The sequence below is a fragment of the Plecotus auritus genome, assembly GCF_963455305.1.
Source record: "Plecotus auritus genome assembly, chromosome: 2".
In the NCBI taxonomy this organism is placed as follows: Eukaryota; Metazoa; Chordata; class Mammalia; order Chiroptera; family Vespertilionidae; genus Plecotus; species Plecotus auritus.
Genome location: NC_137771.1, coordinates 22,282,073 through 22,307,347, shown reverse-complemented (window position 1 = coordinate 22,307,347; position 25,275 = coordinate 22,282,073). Strand labels below are relative to the sequence as shown.

Genomic DNA, 25,275 nt, shown 5'->3' with positions numbered 1-25,275 from the left:
GGTCCCTGGGCTCTCAGAGCTCGGGTTTGGCCAAAACCCCAAGCCCCCAGTGCTGCTTCTCTCGGGTGCCTTTGGCACAGGGGGTGGTGTGCTCACCAGCTACTGCTATTCGGCTGGGCGAGCCAGCAGGGGCCTCCTCTCTGGGCCTTGTCCCTCCTGGTCCCCTCTGTACCCCCATCCGCCCCCTCCCAACGTCTCTTCTCTCTCGCCAGAGAGTTTAGACAAGAGAGGGAGCCATCGTGACTGACGGAGGAGCCTAGGGGAGAGGAGACCGAGACGGCTACCGGGCGGGGTGGGGGATGGGGTGGGGACCGGTGCTCAGCCCTCGGGGCTTGGCGGAAGCAGCCCGGCGGGAGGGGTGGAGAGCGACTCACGCCATTGGGAGAAACTCGCCTGGTGTGGGGCGAAGGCTGGGAGGGTGAAAATAAGCAGGGTCTGGTTATTTAATTTTGAGGATAAATTGTACAAGTAACTCTTGTAGCATCCTTCTACAACCTAAAACCCCCTTCCCCCAGCGCACACATGCACTCGTCTCTCCATCCTGAGATTTTGTCTTAGGGCAGGGGTAGGGCCATTCGGAGCCAAAAGAACGGGTCCTCCACCCCACCCGCCCTCCAATTTTTAGCCCATCTGTGCACAAACACCCATCTTCTGGGGATGGGGTCGCAGGCTACTGTGAACCAGGGCTCCTAAACATCGCCCCCAGCCCTATATTGCAAGTTCAAAGCCACTACCCAAGATCAGCTTGTAAAAGCCTTGACGTGGGGATCCGAGTCCTTCTTTAGTTACCTTTTCCCAGACAGTCTTCCAATTTCCAAACGTGGAAGAGGCGTGTGTGTATGTGTGCGCGCGCGCCGCCTGTGTGTGTGCGCGTGTGTGTCTATCACTGTGTGTGCGTGTGTGTATGGGGGTTATATTAATGGGTAATCTTAGAAATGACGAGAGAACTGAACTTAAAAGAAACTGGTCCGTTGTAAAACAAACAAGGAATAAACAACCCATAAAATGTAATTTGTGGTTTATCTGGAGGTGGAGGTGGCGCTGAAGAGGAGCACCCACTCCCCAATATTTTTTTTGCTGTGCCTCCACCCCCAGCGTTTGGAGCGGCGGAGAAGCGGCTCGGGAGTGATTAATCCGGGGATAATTCACCCCCCCGCCCCCCAGCGCGAACCCCGCGAAGCGGGATTGGAGGGAGTCATTTCCGAGAGCGCAGCGCGCCTCTCCCCGGCCGGGCGGACACTTGGTTCATTCCAGCCGCAGAAGCTCAAGGCTCCCGCGTACCGGGGTTTTTTCCGAACAGAAAAAAAGCTCCAGAGCTCCCCTGACCTCCTTTCTCCTCGGCGGGAGCGGACCTCTCCCTCGGCGCTGCCGGCCAGCCATGCCGCGCTCGCGAGGACCGAAGCTGGGGCGCTGCGGCTGCCCCGCGGGGAGGGCTCGCAGCGAAGCCGGGATTTCGGCGCTCGTACCGGGCGTGGGGAACCGCTGGGGCCGCCCGCCGCCGCCGCCAACGCCGCCGCCGCTGCTGCTGCTGCTGAGCTGGGGGCTGCTCAGCGCCTCGGCCGTCGCGGGTAAGTCCGGCCCCGCTGGGAGCCGGCGGCCAAGCCGTGCGCCCCACCCGAGTCCGATCCCGTCCCCGGCCCTTTCCCCGCCCTCCCTCTTAACCTTCCACTCTTCCCGTCGCCCACCCTCACGCTCAGCCCCAGCCTCACCCCCCACCTCACCCCCCCAACAGTGTCCTCACCTCTACCCTCACCCTCACTGTTACCCCCAAACCCAGCCGCAACTTGGCCGGATCCGGCCGGTGTGAGGGCCTGGGAGACTGGCATCCCTTCCCGGGGTTTCGGAGCACCCGGACCGTGGCTTCAGTTTCTCCAGCCTCTCAGCCCCCAAGATGCGAGGCTTTCCCCGATAAACTTTCCTGGAGCCCTCCCCCTACCTCCCCATTCCGGGGGCCTGCAGGGTCTGCCCCGCCCCCGCCCATTTTCTAGCGAATGGAGCCGGCGCCCCGCGGTAGTCTCCCAGAGACTGCGGCCGCCAACCCCTTCCCCAACAGTCTTCCCTCCGCGCTCTGGGCTTTGAGCGGGTTCCGGTGGGCGCGGGCCCTGGGCGGGGGTCCCGAGCATGCTTTGCCGGAGAACTCAGGTGGGCGCTGGGGGTGCTGAGGACGTGGAGGCGAGGGTGGGGGTTGTGCCCGGGGGCTGGGGAGGGAGTGTCTCCGGCAGGCTCCACGCCACCACATTCCCACCGGTTCCCACTCCGCGCCAAAGTGCCCTTTCCCGCGCCCTGCTGCAGCCCAGCGCTGGGGCTGCGGCAGCGGCGGCACCGGCGGCGGGACCTGCTCCCGGCAACCGAGTCTGGGAGGGGGCAGACCTGGCGGGTGCGGCCAGAACTTCGCGGGTATCTGGCTGCAGCTTGTGGACAGGGAAAGGCACGAGGCCCTTCCAGAGAATCCAGTCCCCAAGTGGGGAATACTGACCTCGACTGGTGCCTTCCCAATTTTATCCCCTGCACCCCTCTGAGGCTCAGCTGTAGCCACAGCCTAGAAAGTTCCGTGTGCCCGGGTGGGGACGGGTCCAATGGACGAAGCCTGGGGCCGCATTTTCATTTAGCCTGGAGGCTGACACCCTAAACACCTGCTGCCCGGGCCTGGACTAAGGGCACCTCTGGCTGGAGCCTTGTTGGGTTTTTCTGGTTTGTTTTGGTTTAAACCACTGATTGGATGAACCTCTGAAGGCTTCGCCTCGGCCACCCCAACATCCAGTGCTCCCTTCTTGGAAAGTGCGTCCCTTCCCTGGCAAGCTCTCCGACTCACTCTGATCTCCATATTTTGTGAGTGGCTCCTCGCAGACCCTGTCGCCAGCTCCTTAGCCGGCAATGTTAGGGTTGCTGGTCAGGGAGGGTGTCAGAGCCAGCTCTCGCATCCCTACTTGATCAGACTTTCTCGGCTTCTCCGAGGAGTCATAGTCGTCATACCGGCTGACACCCAGAGAGGGGCGCCCGCGGTGCGCGCGCCTAGGAGCTAAACCTTGTGTACACCCACACCCACTGGCTGTGCGGCTCAGAAGGACTGCGCTGGTCACCCAGACTTGCCACAGGGGCGGTGAGGAAACCGCTGCTACTGGCTATCAGGCCCTTAAGCCTTTTGTCCAGGTCTGGCCATGCTCAGGCTTAGGGGGCCTGAGATTGCCATTTTTGTGATCCAACAATTTTCTTGGCTAGACTTGTCCCAGCCCCCAGGGCATGTCATGCCCCTGGGGAAAGAAAAAGGCCTACTCCCAGGAGCTTGCACGCTGCAGGGTGCTGCTGGAATCCTGCCTGTAGAGACCCATCTGCAGCGGCTCTTTGGTCAGTAGAGAAGTTGGGTGGGTATTGGTGAATGGTTTGAAGAGGGGTGCTTACTCTCTGGCAGCCCTACTCTTGCTTCCAGTGCTTTTCTTTTTAAACCTTCCCTGCATTTAGATGTGCTGTCTGGCCTTGCAAGCAACACAGATTTGGAAATGGACTTGGTGACAGATGATTGCAGGATTTGGCACAGTAGAGGGGAAAGCACATTCATTTTGTGTTCTCTTCACATTGTTGACTTTAAAAGACACTCAGGGCTGAACCATCTCCCTTCCCAGCCCAGTGATGACTGGATAAAATGAACATAAGGATTTGACAAGGAGAGCCTCCTCACCCACCTTTATCTTTGATCCTCACTCAACACCTTCCATCTGTGTCAGGCCTCCCTCTTCCCCTGCTCCCAGTCTCCTTGGAGGCCTCCCATCAGTGACCTCCTCTCCCTACTATCAATCACGCTTCCTCCTTAGGTTTCCTCTTGGCCTATAAATGGCTTTAATCTTTAACATGAAATAAGCTAACCAAACTCCTTGGCCTATTGACCTTTTAGCTACCATCCCATCTCTCTTTCTCTTTTACAAGTCAGTTCTCTTCCGAGGGTCTTCAACTTTCTGGACCACCAATCACTTCCTGCAGTCCGCCTTCAGTCCCCAGAACTGGAACTCTCTAGGAAAGATTGCCAAGGACCACCCTAATTGCCAACTCTTTCTTTCTGTGGTTGGCTTTTCTTTTCTCTTTCCCCCTCCCTCCCCTTTTTTCCTTTTCTCTTTCATCTATCTTTATAGTCCTTTATCTATCTGTGACTTTGAATCATTTGGATTATTCCTTTTAAAAACTTCACTTCCTTGAGCTTCTTGAACACTGCTATTTTTTTCTTACCTCTTGGCTGTTCCTTCCCAGTCTCTATAGTAGCAATTACTCACCCCGTGTAAGTATGGCTTCCTGCAGTTCCACTCCTGTGCTTTTCCTCATTTTCTTTCCCCATCCCCCAGGTGAGCTCATCCAGGTCCATCCCTTCCACAACCACACTCTGAAGCTTCTAGACAGATCTCCTGCCAAGATGCTTCTGCTGATTTATGTCTATTGGCTTTGTTGCACACGGAAATTCTGGGTCTAGACAGCCCATATATCTGGTGACTTCTGGGTGTTTTCATCTAGATGTTACCTTTCCAAAACAAACTCATTAGCTCCTCTCCTGAGCCTCCAATATTCCCTATGTAGGCCAATGATACCTGCAGCCTCCCAGTTACCCAGCCCTGAAACCTGAGTATCATTCTCAAATCCTTCCTTAGGAGGTAGCCATCAAATTCTTTAAGTTTCAAACCCTCAATTGTTCTCAAACATCCCTACTTCTCTCTGGACTTAGAGGGTCTGAGGATTGAAAAGGCTGAAATGCTTCCCATCCCCTTAATTATAAGTAATTCAAAATAAAACTAATATTAAACTATAAGGAATTCCAACAAAGTTTTGATTTTTCTCATCCTAACCACTTCATTGCTTTAAAAATTCAAATACCAAATTATTATTATTTTTTAATTCTCTGTGCTTTCCTTGTTCCTTAAGTGCTTGTTTTCAGGGGCCTCTTGCAGACTGGTGCACTGGCCAGACCCAGTGTTTGATTACAGTACTAATTGAATTGTATTCAAAGTATTTATCTATCTGCCTCACGTATTGAATTTTGAGCTTCCTGAAGGCAGGGATAGTGCTTTATTTCTCTTATATCCCCAGCACCCAGCTCAGAACCTGACATAGAATTGGTGTCTGATGGATGGTTGTTAATCAGTGGATAATTTTAAAATATTTTGGACCATTTTTTTAGGGCACAATAAAGATAGTGTTAGGAGTCAAGGAACCTAGAGATAACAGTGATACCAAGTTCCCTGTTGTCCTTCTTCCCCCACCCAGAACTAAATGTGACAAGTTGGTGAGATAGCTCCTTATATTCTAGAACCATTACAACAAGCCCTTGACATACATGCTCCCTAGCCCCCCAAAGGAAAGGCATTTAGGCATCAGTATATGGATTTGAAATTCCAACTGCAATTGAGCTGTGGGTTCATTTGATAACGTTGACCATATCTCGGGCTGGTGAGTATGTGGCTTTGTCCCAGGTGAGGCTAAAAGCGCGTGGCAAGGGGACTGGAGAACCTGATTACGGGGTCTTGGATTCTGTGAGGTTTTGGTTTGTCCAGAAGAGTCCGGCAGGTGGCTTCAGCAGCATCACCTTGACTCGTGTCTGACCTGCTCTGTTTCATCATCATTGTCACTCCAGCAGATTAAGAGAATCTGATCGCTCAGCAGAGTCCTATGTTCCTTGTTGGACAACTAGCTGATCTTCAGATCTTTCCAAGGCCCAGTTCCCGACCTGCAAAAGGGACAGGTCATTCCTGTGTTGTGGGAAGGATTAGAAATCAGAGATGCCTCAGAGATGCAACAGGCCCAGCACATACCGACCTCATCGAAGGTGCCCCTTAAGTGGAAATTGGGGCTGAAATAGGAACACAAAGGACTTCGATGAGCACAAAGGACTCAGCCAGGAAGTCTGTGCGCCCACACAGTGTCCTCCCCCACCCACTGTGCTCAGAAAACTGTCTGGTACTCAGGGGAGTAACACTAATAGCTGACGTTCACTGAGCCCTCATCATGTGCTGGCATCATCCCAAGCACTTTTGTGTATCTCAAGTCTCAAGCAACCCGGTGAGGCCAGCAATATTATTTTCCCCATTTTATACAGGAAGAAGTAGGTTCAGCGAGGACATAGACATCCACACAATAAGTCAATGGCCAAGCCAGGGTTTGAACCCAGTCTGCCTGACTCCAGATCCTTTACTCATAGCCACACTGCTGTCTGACTTCTAAGGGGATCCAACTGGTGAGATACTCCTGGAATCCTTCTGCCCAGGCTTCCAGCCCCAGCCCTGCTTTTCCCTCTGCCCCCCTCCCCTCTTCAATTTTGCTGTGCTGCTTTTGGTACTTGCGGTCTGGATCCCAACTTTCCAGCTCCTCAGGCAGCTGTGGTTCATCCATCTCCACTATAGTCTTGGGAGGAGACTGCAAAGTTATCCTTGGTTTGCTTCTATTCCCAAACACCCATCTGGGGTGAAGTCTATTGTGGACTGTCACAACCCCCCAAGTTCCCCCAGTTGTAAAATCATCAGGACATACTGGAATGTCTTGTTGAATGAAACGACGTCTGTCTGTGAACTCAGTCAGGGCAGTGGAGCCCAGTCACAGCCTTTCAATGAACACCTGTTGAGAGGACCTACAGTTGGTTCTCTGGAACACAGGCTCCTTTCCCTCAGGATGCCCTGTTGGACATTCCTAAAGCATGCTGTTTGGAGCAGTGGGAAGAGGTGAAGGGACATCCCCAAGGGATCCTACTGCATCCTACTAATAATAGCTGGCTAATGTTTTATGGGCATTACTATTCAATTCACACAACAATGCAACCACTATAATATCATGTTTGAAGAGACTGAGGCTCAGAAATTTAGCAATTTGGCTAAGGTTGTAGAGCTAATAGGTAAAGGAGGCAGAATTGAAGCTCGGGGCTACCTGACTCTAAGGCCCATCCTCTTAATTCACAGAAAGCATTTGTCACAGTGCTGGATGCATTGTTAGTGTCAGTATATGTTAATGGTTCCCTCTACTGCTACTTCTACTGCTGTGACTGTCTACTTGCTTTCTGCACCAGCTTCTTAGAATCACAAAAGAAACAGTTCTAACACTATGCCACTTTGAGGTGCCACTATATGCATCAGCCCTTTTCTCTTTGCTCCTCTCATTGGAAACACAGCCCTTAGATCCTGATCAACTCACTGAACCCATCAGCTGTTAGCCTTTCTCTTCCTAGAGTGGTCAAGGGGGAGGAATCTCTATCTCCCCCCCTAGAGGTTGGAGACTGCCACTGGCACTGTCCTCCTTGGTTGTTACTCCTTGAGTTGGATATGGCCTCCCAACCCCTCCCTCTCTGCCTGCAGAGATTTTTCCACCATAACAGGGGAACATCTGTGTGAACCTGCAAATGGAGGATTACTTCACAGTCCTCTGCCTCATGGAGACACTATCTCAGGCTTCACTGGCTTTGAATAGAACTTAGCTCCATTAGACCCACAGAAAGTGAAGGGTGGGCTATGCATCGTGGGGGTTTCTCAACTTGAAAATGATGATGCAGTTCTTAGAGATTTTTCGTGGCTCCTGTATGTTAATAATCAAAGGGAAACCATATTTATTTTCTTTCTGGACACTTGAGAGCTCAAACCCTGGATTATCTTTTCATACCCCTCCTTTAAAGAGGATGTTCTGTGTCTTTTTTCTCTTCTCCTACCCAAATACACACTTAGCTCTTAGATCTTGTGGGGAGTGCGAGACCTTTTGGATGTATCTCCATATAATATGAAAAATGGTCATGCCCCCGTGTAAATCATAAGTGAGAACTCTGGCCAAGCACAAGAGGAAAGGGTAGGGAATATAATGGAATATGATGGGCGGGAATTGGAAAAATAGAATAATTTGAGATGGACTGAGATTAAGTAGGAAGGATTGAGTGGGTTAGGATCAAGAGTGAATTAGGATGTGTTGCGATGGGATAGATAGAATGAATTGGGTTGGGTTGAAATGGGGTGTGGAGTGGGATTGAATATATGACGGTTTGGGGTGGGATTGAGAGGATGGGATATAGAGTATTCAGGGGATTGACTGGGATATGATGGGGTGGGTGGCGTAGGGATAGGTTCGACTGGACTGGGATGGGATAGGATGGAATTAGGGTGAGATGGAATGGACAATTAGGATAGAGTGGACTAAAGGTTAATGTGTCATGGTGGGATGGGGTGAGATGGGGTTGAATCAGGATGTCCTGGGGCAGTTTGAGTCAGGTGAATTGGGATGGGATACTGGGAGATGTGGTGGGGTTATATAGACAACTGAGTGGGCATTTTGAGGAAATGGGCAATGAGGGAGGGCACCAGAAACAACTTGTTCCCATTATTGTAGCATCTTCATCCCCCTCCCCAGAACTATTTGGTTTCTTATTTGCCTGAACTGTGCAACTTCCAACAGATAGTGAGTCCTCATGAGCTCTTGCTTCCACGCTGGCATGGATCCTAAAATGCTGGAGGCACCACTCCCCTGTTATAAGGGAGAAATTAAGAGTCCTGTTGGCCATCACCACAAACCCTATCAGAGAAATATGCTGGGCACATGCTAGAAGCCCCAGTACAGCCCATTTCAAACCCAACAGCAGGGAAGGGCACTGTGCCTACCCTAAAGCTAGTGGGGTGCTGTACCCATAGAAAGCCAAGTCCTGGGTGGTGTAGAGGCTCACCTCTCTGGGGGCATCTCGCTACTTGAAATTGCCTTTCACGTCCTACCTATTTGTTTCTGTATTGTTGGAAATTTTTCAACTGAATTGATCTCTAAGAGGATGTCAGTCCTATCCTTGAAAATCATCATTATAAGGAACTCTTATGATGCTAAAAATAAGGTATGTATAGTTAAATTACAGAGAGCTCCAAGATGACTCTTAGAAATTTCTTTGAGCATCTCCCATGTGGTCTAGAGCAGAAAATCAGGGCTCATATTGCAGCACAAATAGCCTTCCTCTCTGCCAATGTTGAATTTATACACAATTAAGTGCAATTATAATCCAGATACCTCCAAAAATTATGTGTCCATCCTCTAGGTTTTCCAATGGGAAATAGAATAAGTTCCATTATTAAATAGCTACATGTATTTATTTAATGAAAATAAGCGAGTATGACGGTTGTAACTTTAAAGGGAGAAAGCAGAGACTTTGAAATTTGGACCATTTGAGACACAAGTGCATTATCAGAGAATGTGTAGGCGTTTTGTGTGGATGATTGATGGCCCTTTCTGAGATGAGCAAGTGTGGTAGAGCCGACTCAGGCCTCAGGAGGCTTGTCTACGTGCTGGCTGCCTGATTCTGCTCCACCCCAGCCTGAGTCTCACTTGCTACCTACTGACCCTCATTGCTTCCTCCATCACCAACTGAGGGCTGGAGGTCAAGGATGAAGAAAGGCTCAGAGATTGGGTGAGCGTTGGTGATGATGTGTGGGCTTCTGAACATTACTTGGTGATAAGAAGGAGGTAAAAGTTTAATGATTTATTTTTAATTCATGTTAAACTGTTTCTAGCATGAAAACAGCCACCTCAAGGATGGCATCCCCTCCTCCCAGGGACCTATGTAGCCCGGGACCTTGTCATTTGTGCAGCCCCAGGAGGGCTGACATGCAGCAGATCCATGACTGGGAGGAAGACATTCTGATCTATTTGATATATGTATTGAAATTCGGCCCGAGAATCAGGAAACTAGTCTTCCAGACTTGTGGTGCTTCTACCATTTATATGACCATGAGGGAATTATTTCATCCTTCCGGGTCTCCATTTTCTTACCTGTAATATGGGAACAATGATACCTACCATGTCTATGTATGCTGTGCTTGGAAGCTCTTTAATTAACAAAACAAAACTGGTCCAGAGATAGTAGAATAGGTCACTAGTCTGAGCCTCATCCAATGGGAGATCTGCCTGGTGGCCAGGCCGGCTTGGCTTTCCAGGGATGTGCAACTCACTACCTCTGTAGTGAGCCTGCCTGGCCTTCAGTGGGTGAAGGAAGGTAAACTTGCTGAGCTTCCTAGCCCTTATCCATTCTTACACTACAATGTGTGCCTGCTCCTGAGAACTTGAAAGGGAGGATGTGAGCAGTTCCTATCCGCAGTCCCTCCGACATCTGCCACAGCTTCTTCCTCACTCTGCACCACCCCAGGCAGCACCACTGGGAGTTCTGGGAGAGGTGACTATAGATGACTGTGGAGCTCCACCTTCATTGACACACCCATCTGGGAAACAAGATCTGCACTGAGGCCTTTAAACTCCAGCAAGATGAAAAGTCCCTATGTTTGAGGACCGCTGAGCCTTGCATCTCATGACATTTTGCTCCAGGAAACATGGAAAGAGGAAAATGTTATAAGGATAGTTGTCTCGAGTCGTGTGGATGACACAGTTGAGGATTTTGTTTTGTTTTGTTTTCTGCTTTATTTTTTTAGCCCAGGTGTATAACATTGAATTAGTCCTACCCTCAGACCATGACACTTTATGATCATCTATGCCAGACTTCTCTCTTGTTTTATTTAAACACTAGTGACCTGGTGCACGGATTTGTGCACGTTGAAAGGAAATTAATTAGAAGTTTGCCGGTGGGGCAAGATGGGCCGGACATGCGCTGGAGCCAACCTCCCACTGTCCCTCCCCAGCCAGTGGCACCTGGGGTGGTGCCATAGCGGAGTGAGCGGGGTCCCTCCGGCAGGTGGGGTCCCTAGGCCTGGCCTGTGGGGATCAGGCCAAAACTGGCTCTCCGACATCCCCCGAGGGGTCCCAGAGTGCAAAAGAGCATGCTGCAAAGTTGCTGTCTTACAGAGTATGGAACACAAACGCAAGTGTGCACAAACCAGATTTGGACTGACAGTGCCCAGCAACAACATAACCCACAGCCGACGGTGGAATTGTGTGGCCCCGGGAGGAACTGGGCTCCCTCCTCTCTGGTTTTGGGGTGTGTCACCCAAGAACCACCACTGCCTAGTCACTGCAGCTTGGCAGCTCCTGTGTTGAGTGTATGCCCCCTGGTAGTCAGTGTGTGTCATAGCAACCAGTCGGATGGGCGGAGGGACAGTTAGCATATTAGCCTTTTATATATATAAATTTTCCTCCTGTTATCCCCAGTCCTAAGGCATTGTTGTTCTCCCCATCAGTATCCACTCTGATATATTTGATATGTCTTTAAATATGCATGAATTCTTATAAAATATGTAGGATTGTTTGCATGCATATATATTTTGAATTTACATGAATGGTAGTGAACAATACATTTCTTACTGTATTTACTCAACACTGTAAAGATCTAGCCCTGCTCCCTGCATGTGTCCAGTCCGTGGTTTCTAACTGCTTTGGGCATTATTATTGTGCATCCATCACTTTCTATGCATCCATTCCCCTGGGGATAGATGTCTGGCTTGTCTATAACTCCTGGCCACATGTGAAGTTCTGAACCACATCCTTGGCCATGCTCTCTTGGGACCCTGTGTGAGAACAACTCCGGGCTGTACACAGGGAGGGTTGGGCTCCTTAAGTTCACTTTCTGGGTTCTGCCATCATGTTTCCTAAAATGGCTGTGCCAGGGCACATTTCCACTGAGAACGCACAGGAGTTTCTGTCTCCCCATATCATCACCAACACCTAATGTTATCCACCTTTCTGATTTTCGCCCTTCTGATGAGTTCAAAGTGCCATCACATTGTTTTCATTGACATTTCTCTGATAACTAGTAAGTCTGAATAGCTCTTATATGTTTGTCAGTTGTTTGAGCTTCACTTTTTTGTAAATTGCTTACTGATAGTTTTTGCCTATTTTTAAATTGAACTTCCTGTCTTCATTGAGAAAAAAATTTTGGTTGATTTGCAGAATTTTTTTTTTAATTCCATATCTTGCCCTTTGCCACTTCTAAAGGTTACAAAGAACCTCTCTCATTGTTCCATCTGTCTGTTTTGTTTATGGTGTCTTTCTTTAGACAGCAATGCTTCCTTTTAAACCTAGTCAGATCCGTCCATGTTTTGTGGAAAACAGAAGCTAGGACACGTGGGGTGCTGATGAGCTAGGAGGCAGGGCAGGTTCTCAGGCCCACGTGGGTTCACCTTCACCTTCCTGCAAGGCTGGCTCTCCGTATGGAGGGGTCTGAGTAGTCCCAGACCTTCCTGTCCATTCTGGGCTCCCAAATCCTATAGGAGATTTCTCTTTTGGCTGAGGCTCTATGTTTCCTGAAGGTGCCAGTTAAAGTACAAATCAATTATTTGATGGGTGCCACACTTAGAGAACATGAGGGGTTATTCCGCCCTACAGCAGGCATTACTGAGGGCCTGTGTCGTGCCTGAGCTCTCAGACAAGTTTTATAGATAAGGGTACATAAGAGAGGCAATTACACACATGTTAATAGTGGCATCATTCACCATATCTAAAAGGTGTAAGCAAACCAAGTATCCATCAGTGAAAGATGGATAAACAAAATATAGCATCTGTATGCAATGAAATATTATTCCACCTTAAAAAGGAACAATATTGTACATGTTACAACATGGATGAACCTTGAACACATGATGTCAATTGAAATAAGCCAGTCTGAAAAGGGCAAATACTATATGATTCCACTTATGTGCGGTACTGAGAGTAGTCAAATCCATAGAGAGAGAAAGTAGAATGGTGGTTGCCAGGGGCTGGAGGGAAGTAGGGATGGGGAGTTGTTATTTAATGGGGACAGAGTTTTAGTTTTGCAAGATGAAAAGAGTTCTGTCGATGGACGGCGGTGATGGCAACCCAGCAATATGAATATGCTTAATGCCACTGGACCAGATACTTTAAAGATGGTTAACATGGTAATTTTCATGATATATTTGTAGCCACAATCTACAATATTAAAAGTATAATATGCAAGTGGACCAAATGACCGAACAGCAGAACGACTGTCCGGACAACCTTCCTGATGACCATGCTATGACATGCACTGGTGCCAGGCCAGCTAAGGTGGGTGCGATGCGGTTGGTTGGGGGGCCCAAGCCACCCTCTGCACGGAATCAATTGTGGAGCCCTGGCTGGGTGGGCAGGGCCTAGAGGGAGGCCCAGGCCACCCAGCCGGTGGGCGCAGAGGGAGGCCCAGGTCAGCCAAGCGATCGCACCCCACGCCTGTCGCCTGCAGAGGGAGGCGACCAGTGGCAGGGGTGGGGGGGCAGTGCCGCACAAATGGCAAGCAGTGGCAGCTGCGGGTTTGGGGCCAGCTGCTGCAGCTGGGGGAAGGAAAGCCCCAATAGGCTCTGATTGCTGGCCAGGCCTGGGGACCCTACTGGAGGGGTCCTGGATTGTGAGAGGATGCAGGCCAGGCTGAGAGACACCCCCCCTCACGAATTTCGTGCACCAGGCCTCTAGTTAAAAATAAAGAGGGTAACTATCCCAGAGCAGGGATGTTTAAACTGAAACTTGCAGGCAGGTTGGATAGCAGAGAGCAGATGAAGGGAAGCAGTGGGGGAGTATGCCAACACTGGAAACCTATCTGCATGGGCTTTCTGTTGAGTGGAAGCAAGTCATGTTCAAGGTCTGATCTCAGTGTCTAGGAGCAAGTTCCTGTGATGTTGCTGCTGCTGCTGCTGCTGATGATGATGATAATGCACATTGAGTGTGTCTGGAAACTCTCAGGCACACTGCTCCCCTGGTCTGAAGGTGGAGCTCACAGGAGACAGCTCTTCAGCCACCCACACTCCTCTGCACACCTTCGGCGACCCTGGTCTTGATTGCACCCAGGAATGAGTAGAGGAAGGGCCTCCGGGCCTGGGTGGCCTTGGAGCAGAGGCTCTACTACCATCTGCAGTGTGCTCCCTCTGTTTCCCCCTCTCCTGCCCCCTCTGCTTTCAGCCAGGCCCTGGGGGAGCCAGGACATGTTCCCAGAGGCTGCAGCACCTCCCAGGGAACCAGATATGTGCTGATGAGATTAGAAAGCCCCCGGACACAGGCCTGCATTAACATTCCTGAACTGCTTAACACACTTCACAAAAGGCCTGTTGGTAAGGACTGGCCTGACAGCTTGGAGCTCCTGAATCACCAAGTCCTTCTACCAGCCCCTGATTTGTTAGGTGACGGCACTCAGGGGAGTCTTATCCTCGACTTCCTCCTCATACTAATTCACATTTTTCTAGATTTAATGCTCGCTGAAGAGCAGTCACGAAGCACTGAAATGCCATTTTCCCAGGGCCTGTTGGTGCGAGGCAGCGGGCATTTTAGGACAGGCATGGCGGGCAGGCTCAGGGCAGGCTGGGGAGAAACCCGAGGATGGGGCCTGGGAGCCCAGGTTCCTCCCTCACTCTGTTCTGGGCTGGAGCGGGACACAGCCCCCAGCCGAGAGGCATTGAGAGAGACTGCAGTCCCAGTGAGAAGCCAGGGGGCTCAACAGGGAAAACGAGGCAGAGGGCCAGTTGTGCAAACAGGGATGCCAGGAAATATAGACGCTGGAAGGCTTAGGAGTGCATTCACTCATTCATTCACTCATTCATTCAGCCAAACAGTTCTCGGCTTTCAGGAAGTGAGGTGGGGATTATTAAGTGAGTGCCCTGGAGAAACGATGTCATGATCAGATGAGTTTGGGCATCACTAGGCCTTGGTTTCCAACGTGTGGTTCTAGGCCTTCCAGGAAGCCTGTTAGAAATGCCGCTCCTCAGGCCCCACGGCCCACCTGCTGAATCAGAATGTGCATTTGAACAAGACTACAGGTGATTCCTGTGCCTGGGAGCCTGCGAAGCACTATGGGACACACGTTCTGAGCACGAACTTTAGAGTAAGGCCAACTCCTGGCTCTAGTTCATTCTGGGCCTCAGTTGCCACATTAGTAACATGAGGCAAGAAACCTGACCTCAAGTCATGCCTATAACGGTCCATGTTTGCACAGTGCTTGACACTGAGCATGCATCACTCCACATAAGTCCATGCCCCACTCACAAGGGTTTGGGTTCTTTTTTTCACTCTGTGTCCCTGGCACATAGGACAGTGCCTGGAACATGGTAGATGCTCAGTCAATCTTTGTTGAGTGAATGAATGCCTATCAAGTGGTTGTCAGGTCAAACCATACACCCTGGAAACTGCTTTCTGGAACTGCATGGACACAGTGAGCTTTTCCTTTCTGTTTTCTGTGTGTGCTGGGTGATGGCAGATTTCCCAAGGTGAAGGCATTGCTAAGAGTCTAGGGCAAGGGGATTGTGGAAATTTTTGATGCAGAGCAATGAGATAGCTGCTGTGTCAGCCTATGTTTCAGAAGATTCTGTTGTTGCTGAAATCTTTGAGTTGAAAGCCATTGCTAAAATTAAATATTTTGACAAGTGTTAGCCATTATCACCTTAGTAAAAATGAGCTGATCAGTCTGGAGAGATTAAGGTCAGGTAGGGTGGTAATGGTAAAGGGTAGATGTGTGTGTCTCTGGACCCACCCAATGTGCCTGGGCCTCAGATTTTGAACCTAGAAGTTTATCTGATCCAACGCTGCCCCTATTTTTCCTCTTGATCCCTTGTTGGCCTTTCCCACTTGGCCCCATCCCTGGTGCATCCTGTTCCGGGCTCTGTGCCACTCGGAACCACAGGCTCTATCCACCTTGGGACCATTCTCATCTGAGGGGCTGCCTCACTCACCTGCCCTCCTAAACAACCTTGTTTCTTACAAAACAGAAAAATTGACATGAAAGAACGGCATGAACCTTGCTGCAGAATTTGGGTAGGGAAGTGCAGCTAGGAAGGTCACTACTGTAACTGGTGTTTCTGGTCCTCTTTTCTTGAATCCCTCTTCCCCTCTGTTTTCTTCCTGTGAGCCCAAAAACACACTGTTTCCATCTCTGCAACACACTAAACAACACCCCTTCCTTGATTCTGCACCCCCTTTTGGCTGTCACCTTGTCTGTCTCCTTCCCTTCCCAGCCATGCTTCCTGAGAGAGTGTCTGCCAGTTCATTTCTCAGCGCCTGTCATCTGGCTTCCACCCTCCCCACTCCAGGGGAAGTGCTCCAGCTCAGGGCACCACATGACTTCCCACTGCCCAAATCCAAGTGACTCTCTCTCGGCTTCTGGACCTCCCGCAATCTGGCCACAGCCTGCCTCTTGACCTTCCGCCTGTCCTCCCCCCTCCTCAGCATCTCATTCTGCCCATCACTCCCTCCCAATTAAATTAGCTTTCCTATTGCTGCTTCCAGATCTGTGGTCTTAGCCCTCTTCTCTTTTTATTCTACATTTCATTCCTTCCTGTGGCTTTAACACCATTCTCCAAATGAGGATAATCCCCACATTCTACATTTAGTTATCCAATGAAGACCCTGCCCCTGTACTCCATATTCACCCAGCACCTGGGGGTCCTTGGTCCAATGTTCAGCATGCCACAAACCAAATTCTTCCTTCCTCTGTATCACGTCTCACCCCTAGCAGTTTTACCATTCAAAAGTCTTTGTGGGTCACCTGCATGAATTGCTTTGCTAGCCATGCATCTTTCTAAACCAGAAACCTGGGAGTCATCTTTGAATTCCACTCCCACCCTCTCCCTTTCACTAACCACATTTTGTGGACTCTGCCTCCCAAACAGCTCTGGAGCCTCCCTACATCTCACTCCTGCTGCTGTGGCCTCACCCTCTTGGACACTTGAGGACCCAGCACTCTGATAACGCGTAGTCTTCCACATCCATTCTTGCCTTCCTCTAGTGCAGTGGTTCTCAACCTTCCTAATGCCGCGACCCTTTAATACAGTTCCTCATGTTGTGGTGACCCCCAACCATAAAATTATTTTCGTTGCTACTTCATAACTGTAATTTTGCTACTGTTAATGAATCGTAATGTAAATATCTGTGTTTTCCGATGGTCTTAGGCGACCCTGCTAGCGGTTCTCAACCTGTTGCGACCCACAGGTTGAGAACCGCTGCTGTAGAGCCTAAGACCATCGGAAAACACAGATATTTACATTACGATTCATTAACAGTAGCAAAATTACAGTTATGAAGTAGCAACGAAAATAATTTTATGGTTGGGGGTCACCACAACATGAGGAACTGTATTAAAGGGTCACGGTATTAGAAAGGTTGAGAACCACTGCTCTAGTGGGTGGTGCCTGCTTCGATCAGAGAGATACTAGGATAGAAGCAGAGGGTTGGAGGGGTTCTGCGAAGCTGGCATCCTTGAAGAGGCAAGACTGAAGCTCTTGGATAAGAGTGAGCCTTCGAAGGAGTTTAAGCTGATGTGCCACTAACACCTGCCACCGACACCTTGTCTCTTCTGAGGTTCCCATTGATGTGGTGTAAGGATAAGGAACTCCAGTTGAAAAAAGGGAAAGTACTAGTTCATTTATTATAGCTGGGCATGTGCCCGATGGCCCTCAAAGCACAGACCTTTGGGTACATGTGTTGGAGACTTTGGCTCAGGCCTGAGTGCCATGGTGCTTTCCACCCCCCACTGTGAGTGTACGTCTTGGGAACTGAGCACTCAGGAGCATCTGCAGAATTGGAGCTGGGACAGGGTCGACAGAGCACGCTCAGTGTCCCCGTCCCAACCAGCTCTGGGCAGGAGAATGATGGGCTTGCTCTCACCCCCGTTTTTAGGTAGAACAGGGGGCATCTGGTGGACACACTTTGCCTTTCAGTTTAGGGCTCCTCTCCCTGGCAAAACATGGCCCAGCGAGGGATGAGAAGAGCCAAGTGGCAAGAAAGCCTTCCCGGGCCCTAGCATGGTCAGAAGGGCAGCGGTCCCCCTCCTTCGTGCGCTGAGACCGCAATGGGGGTGGTGGTGGTGGTGGTGGCGGGGGTGGTGGTGGTGGTGTGATCAAGGCTCCTAAATGTCTCTCCCGCCCTCAGCACAGCCCAACTTCATGATGACTGGGGACGCCTTCCTGTCCACTGAGTTCCTCCCAAGAAACTTGGGCGCTGTTTCCACCAGACTGCATTGATTAAAAAGGGCATTGATGCTTTTCTCGTTTTTATTTCTAAAAGACATATGTAACTGCCAGTTGTTTTCAGGTCTGTAGGCACTGATCAGCTCCCTTCCCAGATCCCACCCACCCCACAGCAGTTCCAGGGAGACTGCCACGGGGCGGGAACAATCCACTGGAGTTCCCAGCTTCCTTCAGAACTGCCTGCGGACTGAGGAGGATAAAGCCACATCCAGGGGCAAAAGCAGATGTGTAGCCCCTCCCTTCCACCTTTTTGCTCTCTTGACCCAGAATCCCAGCCCCCTTCCCATCCTCCTGTGACCTCGGCCATGTTTTCTCCATATTATCTGAGTTCAAGCCGTGAGATGTTCCCTTTCCTAACGTGGGTGGTTCTATTCTTTGGCCCTGGGAAAAGGCATCTTTTTGGGAACTCATTCTTAGTCCTTTTATCTAAGGTCGAGACTACCCCCATTCATTCCCCCCAGTGCTCCTCATTGCATTTTCCCCTTTCCAAACAGCATGCAGCCTTGCCAAGGAGCTAAAGTTTTTCATGCAGTAAAGCAAGGGGCTGGGGAACCCGACATCCCTTAATTGTCAAGCCTGTAGGGTCCCCGGAGGGTGGTGCCTGGGTCCCTCCAATCAGAATGGACAAAGGGCAGAGTGACCTCACCAACTGGGAAAAGTTCCAGCCTGAAGCAGACACTGGCATTTATTTGGCTGGTGCATTTCGATTGTGGATAAATGTAGTTTCTGTTAGGCTCTTTGAAATATTGAAAATGGTTCACCAGCTCTCCTGAATGCCTTTGAAGGCCTGTAGGGGTCTGGGAATCCCAGGCAGGGAACTCTCATCTTGACCACTCCCACCCCTACTTCCCATCACACCTTTCTTCCCCTCTGGAGCTTGAAACCAACTGAGTGAAAAACACAAGCGGTGCCAAATGGAGAGATCAAAATGTCAGTTTCATTACCGATAATGCTGATTGGAGACTGTAGCTTTGGGTGTGCGGCCAGATTGGCTTGTTAATACATCCCTCTTGAATGGGAGACATCCACCCATTTCTGGGCACAAGGTGACACCTTTGGGCCTTCCAAACAGAAGCCAAGCCTGCCTGACCAGTTTAGGGAGGTGAGATGCAGGTGGGACTGAGCTGAGCGTGCCAAGTCCTCTCCCCAAACTCACTATTTAGACCAGTCACCACCCACCCCAGCAGGGCGAGACAGTGAAGGGTCAGAGTGAGACTGGAAAAATATGTGTCTGAGGAACTCTGCCCTTGGGGGCATGGACTGGGAACTCTCTCCCCCTGTGGAGACAGGAGTGGGTTGTGTGTGTGTGTGTGTGTGTGTGTGTGTGTGTGTGTGTGTGTGTGTGTGCGCTTTCCCACCCAGCCACAGTGGATCTGGGCCTGAGCAGGTCAGCATCACCTGCAGCTGAAAGCGGCCCAGGCAGGCAGGACCAGTTCCCCGCACCCCACCACCACCACCAGGAGGAATAGTTCCAGCACCCCCCATCTTGGGTGCAGCTATAGAGGCCAGCCATCCTTGGAGGATCTCAAAGCTCGTACCCAGAGGGAGAGGAGATGTTGACTAAGATGTTGCTCATCTGGCTCGCTTATCTCTGTGACATATTTAAATAAGAAAATAAATTGTTCCTTTTCCTTTTCCCTTCATTGGCCCTTGGAAGGATAAATGAAGAATGGGCTTTATCCAGGTGAATTGTTGGGAAATGGGACCGCTGTTAAAAATGCATCTGCTCTGGAGTCAGACCTGATTCTTCCTTGGTTAACTCCTTGATGTCAGATTGAGGCCAGGCACCAACCATTTGCTTCGCAGATGAAGAACCAAAATTGAGTGGAATAATAGATCCAAGGCAAGAAGGGGAGGTGGGGTATGACAGAGAAAGTGACTAAAAGTGACTAGCTTTCTAGTAAAAAGCAGTAGCAATGCCCAGACTCTTTCTTTCCTTATCCACAGTTACACCCTCTTTCACTTATTCTGCATTAGGTTTTTTCATAGTTCTTTTAACCACCTGGCATATTATAGGTGCATCCCCCACCCCACCACACACACACACCATTTACTGTCTGTCTCCTCAGGTAATTTCCATGAGATGAAAGAGGTTGTCCTATTTGTTCTCTGAGGTCTGAAGAGCACCAACTTCTAGAATAGAATCCTACACATAGTAGGAGCTCCATGACTATTTATTGGGTATTGAATGAATGAATGAATGAAAGACTAGAGAGATGGAACCAAGACTTTTGGAAGCCCAGCAGATGGAGTAAACAACTCCAGTGTATGGGTGTGTTTTGGGGGGGAGGGGGTTTGTTATTGGGGGAGGTGAATGTGAAGTCAGATATTTAGGGGAAGCAGGCAATTTTCCAGGAAAGAAAGAAGGGAAGTGACCCTAGACCTTGAAGGGCCTGTGTTGAGAGGAGCAGAGAAGTTCCGCATTGTGGGAGGCACCTTGTGTTGTGGCTGGGGCAGAGGATCAAGTTTGGGGAGGGCAGGTGACAGAGGAGGGAGAGAGTGTGGCTGATCCCTGTGGAGTGATTCTGAGCCTGGACTCTGGAGTCAGCCTAGCTGGGTACACAGCCCAGCTCTGCAGGAAATACTCGTAAGTCACAATTTGAGGTGGCTATTAAATCATTGCTCAGGACCTCAGAGAACAGTGTTGGGCGTTCTCAGAAATACATCATGGAGCTTTTGAGAGACCTGGGCTTAAATCCTGGTCCTGCCGGGTACTAGCCTGCATAAGAGACTTAATAATCTCTTTTGGCCTCTGTTCCCATCTCTAAAACGAGAACAGTAATCCCTAATTCACAAAATCTTTATGAGCATGCAGTGAGATGATGTACATGAAGCACTTACTTAGGCCTGCCCTGGTTCTGGGTCATGGTTGCCAAGGCAACAAGGCCTGCTGAATTCAGTGGGATCAGGAGCTTTGGGAGAAAACTTGCTTTTTAAGCTCTTGGTGGGGCCACAGGTATTCTCCAGACATTTATTGGCACTCACATGAGGGCCATGCCTTTGCTCAGAGACCTCCACTCCAGCCTGCTCCTGCCTTCAGGTCCCTAGAGGGCCATGCTCCCTCCCCCTCTGGGCCTTTGAACAAGCTGATTCCCCATCTGGAGTGTCCCGCCCCCTTTCACATCATTAACCTTGGCTCATCTGTCACATCTTGGCTCAAGGTTCACTTCTTCCTCCTGGACCCCCGGTTTAGATCATTCTCCTAAAACTGTGTTCCTTGCCCTCGGATAGCTTATCTAAGGTGATCATTATACATCGATCAGTCATTAATTTATCATTATCACTCTCCCTCACAGACTGTAAGCTTCAGTAGGCAGGGACTGTGTGGATTTGCTTATTCTAACTCTGAATCAGAGATGGTCCCTGGCAAATAGGTTCTCAATTAGTCTGAAGAGTGACTCAGGGAAGATGGAAGTGACAGGCACAATGGTAGTGACCTTGCCTTATCCGGTTCCTTCCCAAACAAGTCCGGAATACCGAGGGAGGCACCTTGACCTTGAACATCTTGGCGTTAGGAGGAATGCCAGTTCTTTTTAAATTTATAACAACAACAATAATAAATAACACATACTCAGCGCTCCAGTTGCTACGCTAAGTACTATGTAGACATTACTTCATTTAACTGAAACGTCATTATTACTGAGAAAAACAAGATGCCGAGAAGTATGTATAATATGATCCAATTTAAAAAAGATAAACAATGTCAACCCCCTACCATATATGTAAATGTGTATATGGGAGTGTGTATGCTTATGTTTGTGTATGGTTTAATAAGCAAGATTAAATATATGGAAAGATGCCAAAGAGATGTTTAATGTGGATTATAAGGGCATCTGGTGGCTGGTGGGTAGTGTGGGCAGGTGAGGATGGGGAGTGAGGGAGAGCAAGCCAAGTGAAATAGATAAAAGTAAAAAGTAAAATCGCACTAAACACCCAATCTGCATAATCAGATCCTACTTATGCATTCATGCAGGGTTATATGTGAATGCGTATGGTAAAAAGAAATATAAAAATTGTTCCAGAAGAAAGTGCTAAATGCTGACAAGGGTGCACTGTGATGGGCACTTTCATAAACTGCCTGGAGGAGTGTAAATTGTTCCAAACTTTCTGGAAAGCATTTTGGCAATATATTATCAACAGCCTTAAAAATATTCATCTATTTGGACTCAGCATTCCACTTCAAAGAATTTACCCTGAAGAAATCATCAGAGTTGCAGTCAACCATTTATGTGTTAAGATGCACAGCATTATTTATAATAGAGGGGAAAATGGAAATAAACTTAATAACAAGAGACAGGTCAGACTGTTACGTCAGAAAAAAAATTGCAGTGTCAGGACAACCCAGTAGACATGAGTACTCTCGCCAACGCCATGTGACAGGTGGAAGAAACAAGCTCAGGAAGGTGGAGTAAGTTGGCCATAGTCACATGGCAAGTGAGTGGATCAGGATTTGAACCCTGTGTATTTGCAAAAACATGAGAATTCCTACCTTCTGAATAAGCTTGTGAACAGGGTGAACATCAGCTGTTCAAGTTCTTCTGGAGAAAACTGTTGTTCCCATACTCTTAAAACCTTGCTGGGATCTGCTCAACCACAGTGTGTGGAGGGACCTTCAGAAGGATCATCGAAGTGACATTACTTTCTTTTTCATGAAATAATATATAGAAAGCCTTTAGCCAGCACCTGATGCAGAGTTTGCACTCAGTATATACTATCCTATTAATAAAAGGCTAATATGCAAATTGTCCCCTCAACCAGGAATTTGACCAGGGGGCAGGGCCGGCTGGGGGGAGGGGCCACAGGTGATTGGCCCTCACTCATGCATGAATTCATGCACTGGGCCTCTAGTAACTTATAATTCACATGATTTCTTTATTTTTGGTTAGAGAAGGAGTTAGGAAAATGGTGGGTGTTTTTTTTCTTTATCATTCTGATTTTTTCTCTCTGGGCTAGCTTGGAAATTGTCCTCCCAGTGGCAGCTTGTGAGAGTTGGAAAGAATCAGTGCTTTGGAGTCAGATCAGGGTTTGAATTATGGTATTGCCTTTTAGGAGCTGTGTGATTCTAGACAAATTACCTAACCACTCTGAGCCTCTTTGCCTAAATCAGAGAATTGCAGTGAATATGGAATTAGATGTCAAACAGAAAGTGCCTAAGATTGGTCCTACCTGTAGTAGATGTTAATTAAACACTAGAGGCCCAGTGCACAAAATTCGTGCATGGGTAGGGTCCCCAGGTCTGGCCGACGATCAGGGCCTTCCTTTCTCTGGCTGCCGGCTGCCAGCCGGGACCTTCCTTCCCCTGGCTGCTGGCTGGGGCCTTCCTTCATTCCGTGCCACCCCCTGGTGGTCAGTGCACATCATAGCGAGCGGTCGAACTCCCGGTTGATCAAACCCCCGAGGGGACAATTTGCATATTAGCCTTTTATTATATAGGATTAGGCTGCTTGCCTTCCCAATTGGAGGACACATTCTTCAGTTGAAACCTTGCTGAGTGGCACTGGATTGGGAGTAGTTTTAGGCCAAGTTGGACCAGATCAGACCAGAATGTAAACTGGGCTAGGGGCATAAATGTTATATCATGCTGGCACTTTACCTGAGGCTAGCATTCAAAGTGGGGCTGGGGTAGGAGGGAAAGAAACATGTGGTTACTTGGGTCGAGGATGGGAGAGATTACAGGCAGATTTTGAGTCTGATGTTTTTGCTCTTGTTTGTGCCTAGAAGTCACAGATGATCAGAGACTAGTGGGTAAGTCTGGGCATGAGTAAAAGAGGAGGGATGTGAAGTTTGGATAAAGCCTTGCTCTTGAGGGTCCTCAGATATGTCCTGGGTGAAAAGAGCTTAGTAGGCCTTAGGGAAAGGAGCAGGGATTTAAGCACTTTTTTTTTTCTTTTTATGATGTCATTTGACCTTGGTTGCCCCAGTCTCCAGAGACATAACCAGGTCCAGGCTATGAGGTGGGATGAAGATATGCAATTGATGAATGGCTGAGTGGGGATGGATGAATGGTGAATGGATGGTTGGATAAATGAATAGGATAGATGGACAGTGGGTGATGGAAGGATGGATGAGTGGATGGGATGGAGAGCTAGATGGGATTGATGAGTATTTGGGATGGATGTATAGATGAATGGGTTGTTATATGGGGAGTATGGATGAATACATGGATGGCTAATATAGAAAAATATGGGTTGGTTGATAGGCTGGTAAAATGAAAGGGTAGATGGAATAGAGGATGGATGAATGGAATAGAAGAATAAAGGAAAGATGAATGGAGGGATGAATGGATAGTTGGAAGGCTTGACTTGATGGATTATGCAGATGAAATGTCCTGGTTGAATGAAAGGTTTGAGGGAATGGACAATGAGCAGATTCATGGAATGGGTAGATTTATAAGTGTTTCGATAGATGAATGGAAAAAGACCCCAAAGATGGGTAGATGAGAAGATGATTGAATAATGGGCAGATCAGGGTTTCCAAATTTACTGTCCAAGCAAACCCATTTGGGGGCTGGCTGGTCAAAAGTAGAGATCAAGGCTGAATGGGAGAATACATTATAATGGCTATTTAGAGGGACTGCCTGGGGATAGGACTCTTTTGCATCATTCTCTTATCAATTCCCATAATGTTCTTAGTGAAAATGCTTGATATATCAGCCCTAGAACACCATCACAGACCTCATGTTCACGTATCTCTGTGAAAACAGACTGTGTCTATTCTAATGTACAAACATAGTCTTTATTGATTCTGACATGCAAATATGAGATATGTCTCGACTGGTGTTTACACTCACTTGTAATTTGTAATGGAGATCACCTGTTTGCACTCTGCTGGAAACCAAATGCGATTCAATGGCTAACAGTGCACAGCACATGTTGCTGGGTGGAAGGAGTCAGCAGGAAGGAACATCAGGTGGCTCAGAGGCCCTGGCCTTGTTTAATAGATATGGATTTTTTTCTTTGTTAACCAAGTAATTTATTATGAAAGCTACCAGTTCAGTGAAACAGATTTTAGTTCTTCTTTATCCACTTGGGTGGCTGAAAATAAAGCACTGAAGAGATCTTGGAAGTTCTAAACTAGGGCCTGAATAGTCTCAGAATGCAGTTACCCAAATGATCTAAGTTTCCTCTCCTCCCAGTCATTCTTGTCTCTCTTGCTTGCTCTTCTCTTTCTTTTAAGTTAGTTATAACTAACTTAAAAGAGTAAGTTTATACTAATAGTATAAACTATTTTAGTATAAAATTAGTATTTACTAGTAAGTAAATACTAATTTTATACTAAAATTAGTATTTCACAGAGATATTAATTTTCAACTACTATAAAATATATGCTCAGAGCAAATATTCAAACAGTATAGGGAGCATCTATATATATAAAAGGCTAACTGTCCGTCCGTCCAACCAGTAGCTATGAC

General features: G+C 48.6%; 1 protein-coding gene across 4 annotated transcripts in view; it reads left to right on the top strand.

Moving 5' to 3' along the window:
- Window positions 1-1,378: 1,378 nt before the first annotated feature.
- Window positions 1,379-25,275, top strand: part of CSMD2 (CUB and Sushi multiple domains 2) — a gene marked incomplete at its 5' end in the record, with an annotated part of 547,039 nt that continues 523,142 nt past the window's right edge. For all 4 annotated transcript variants that reach the window (XM_080658115.1, XM_080658114.1, XM_080658113.1 and 1 more), the window contains one exon: window positions 1,379-1,568. In XM_080658115.1, coding sequence (XP_080514241.1) covers window positions 1,379-1,568 — 190 coding nt within the window. The remainder of the gene's footprint in view (window positions 1,569-25,275) is intronic.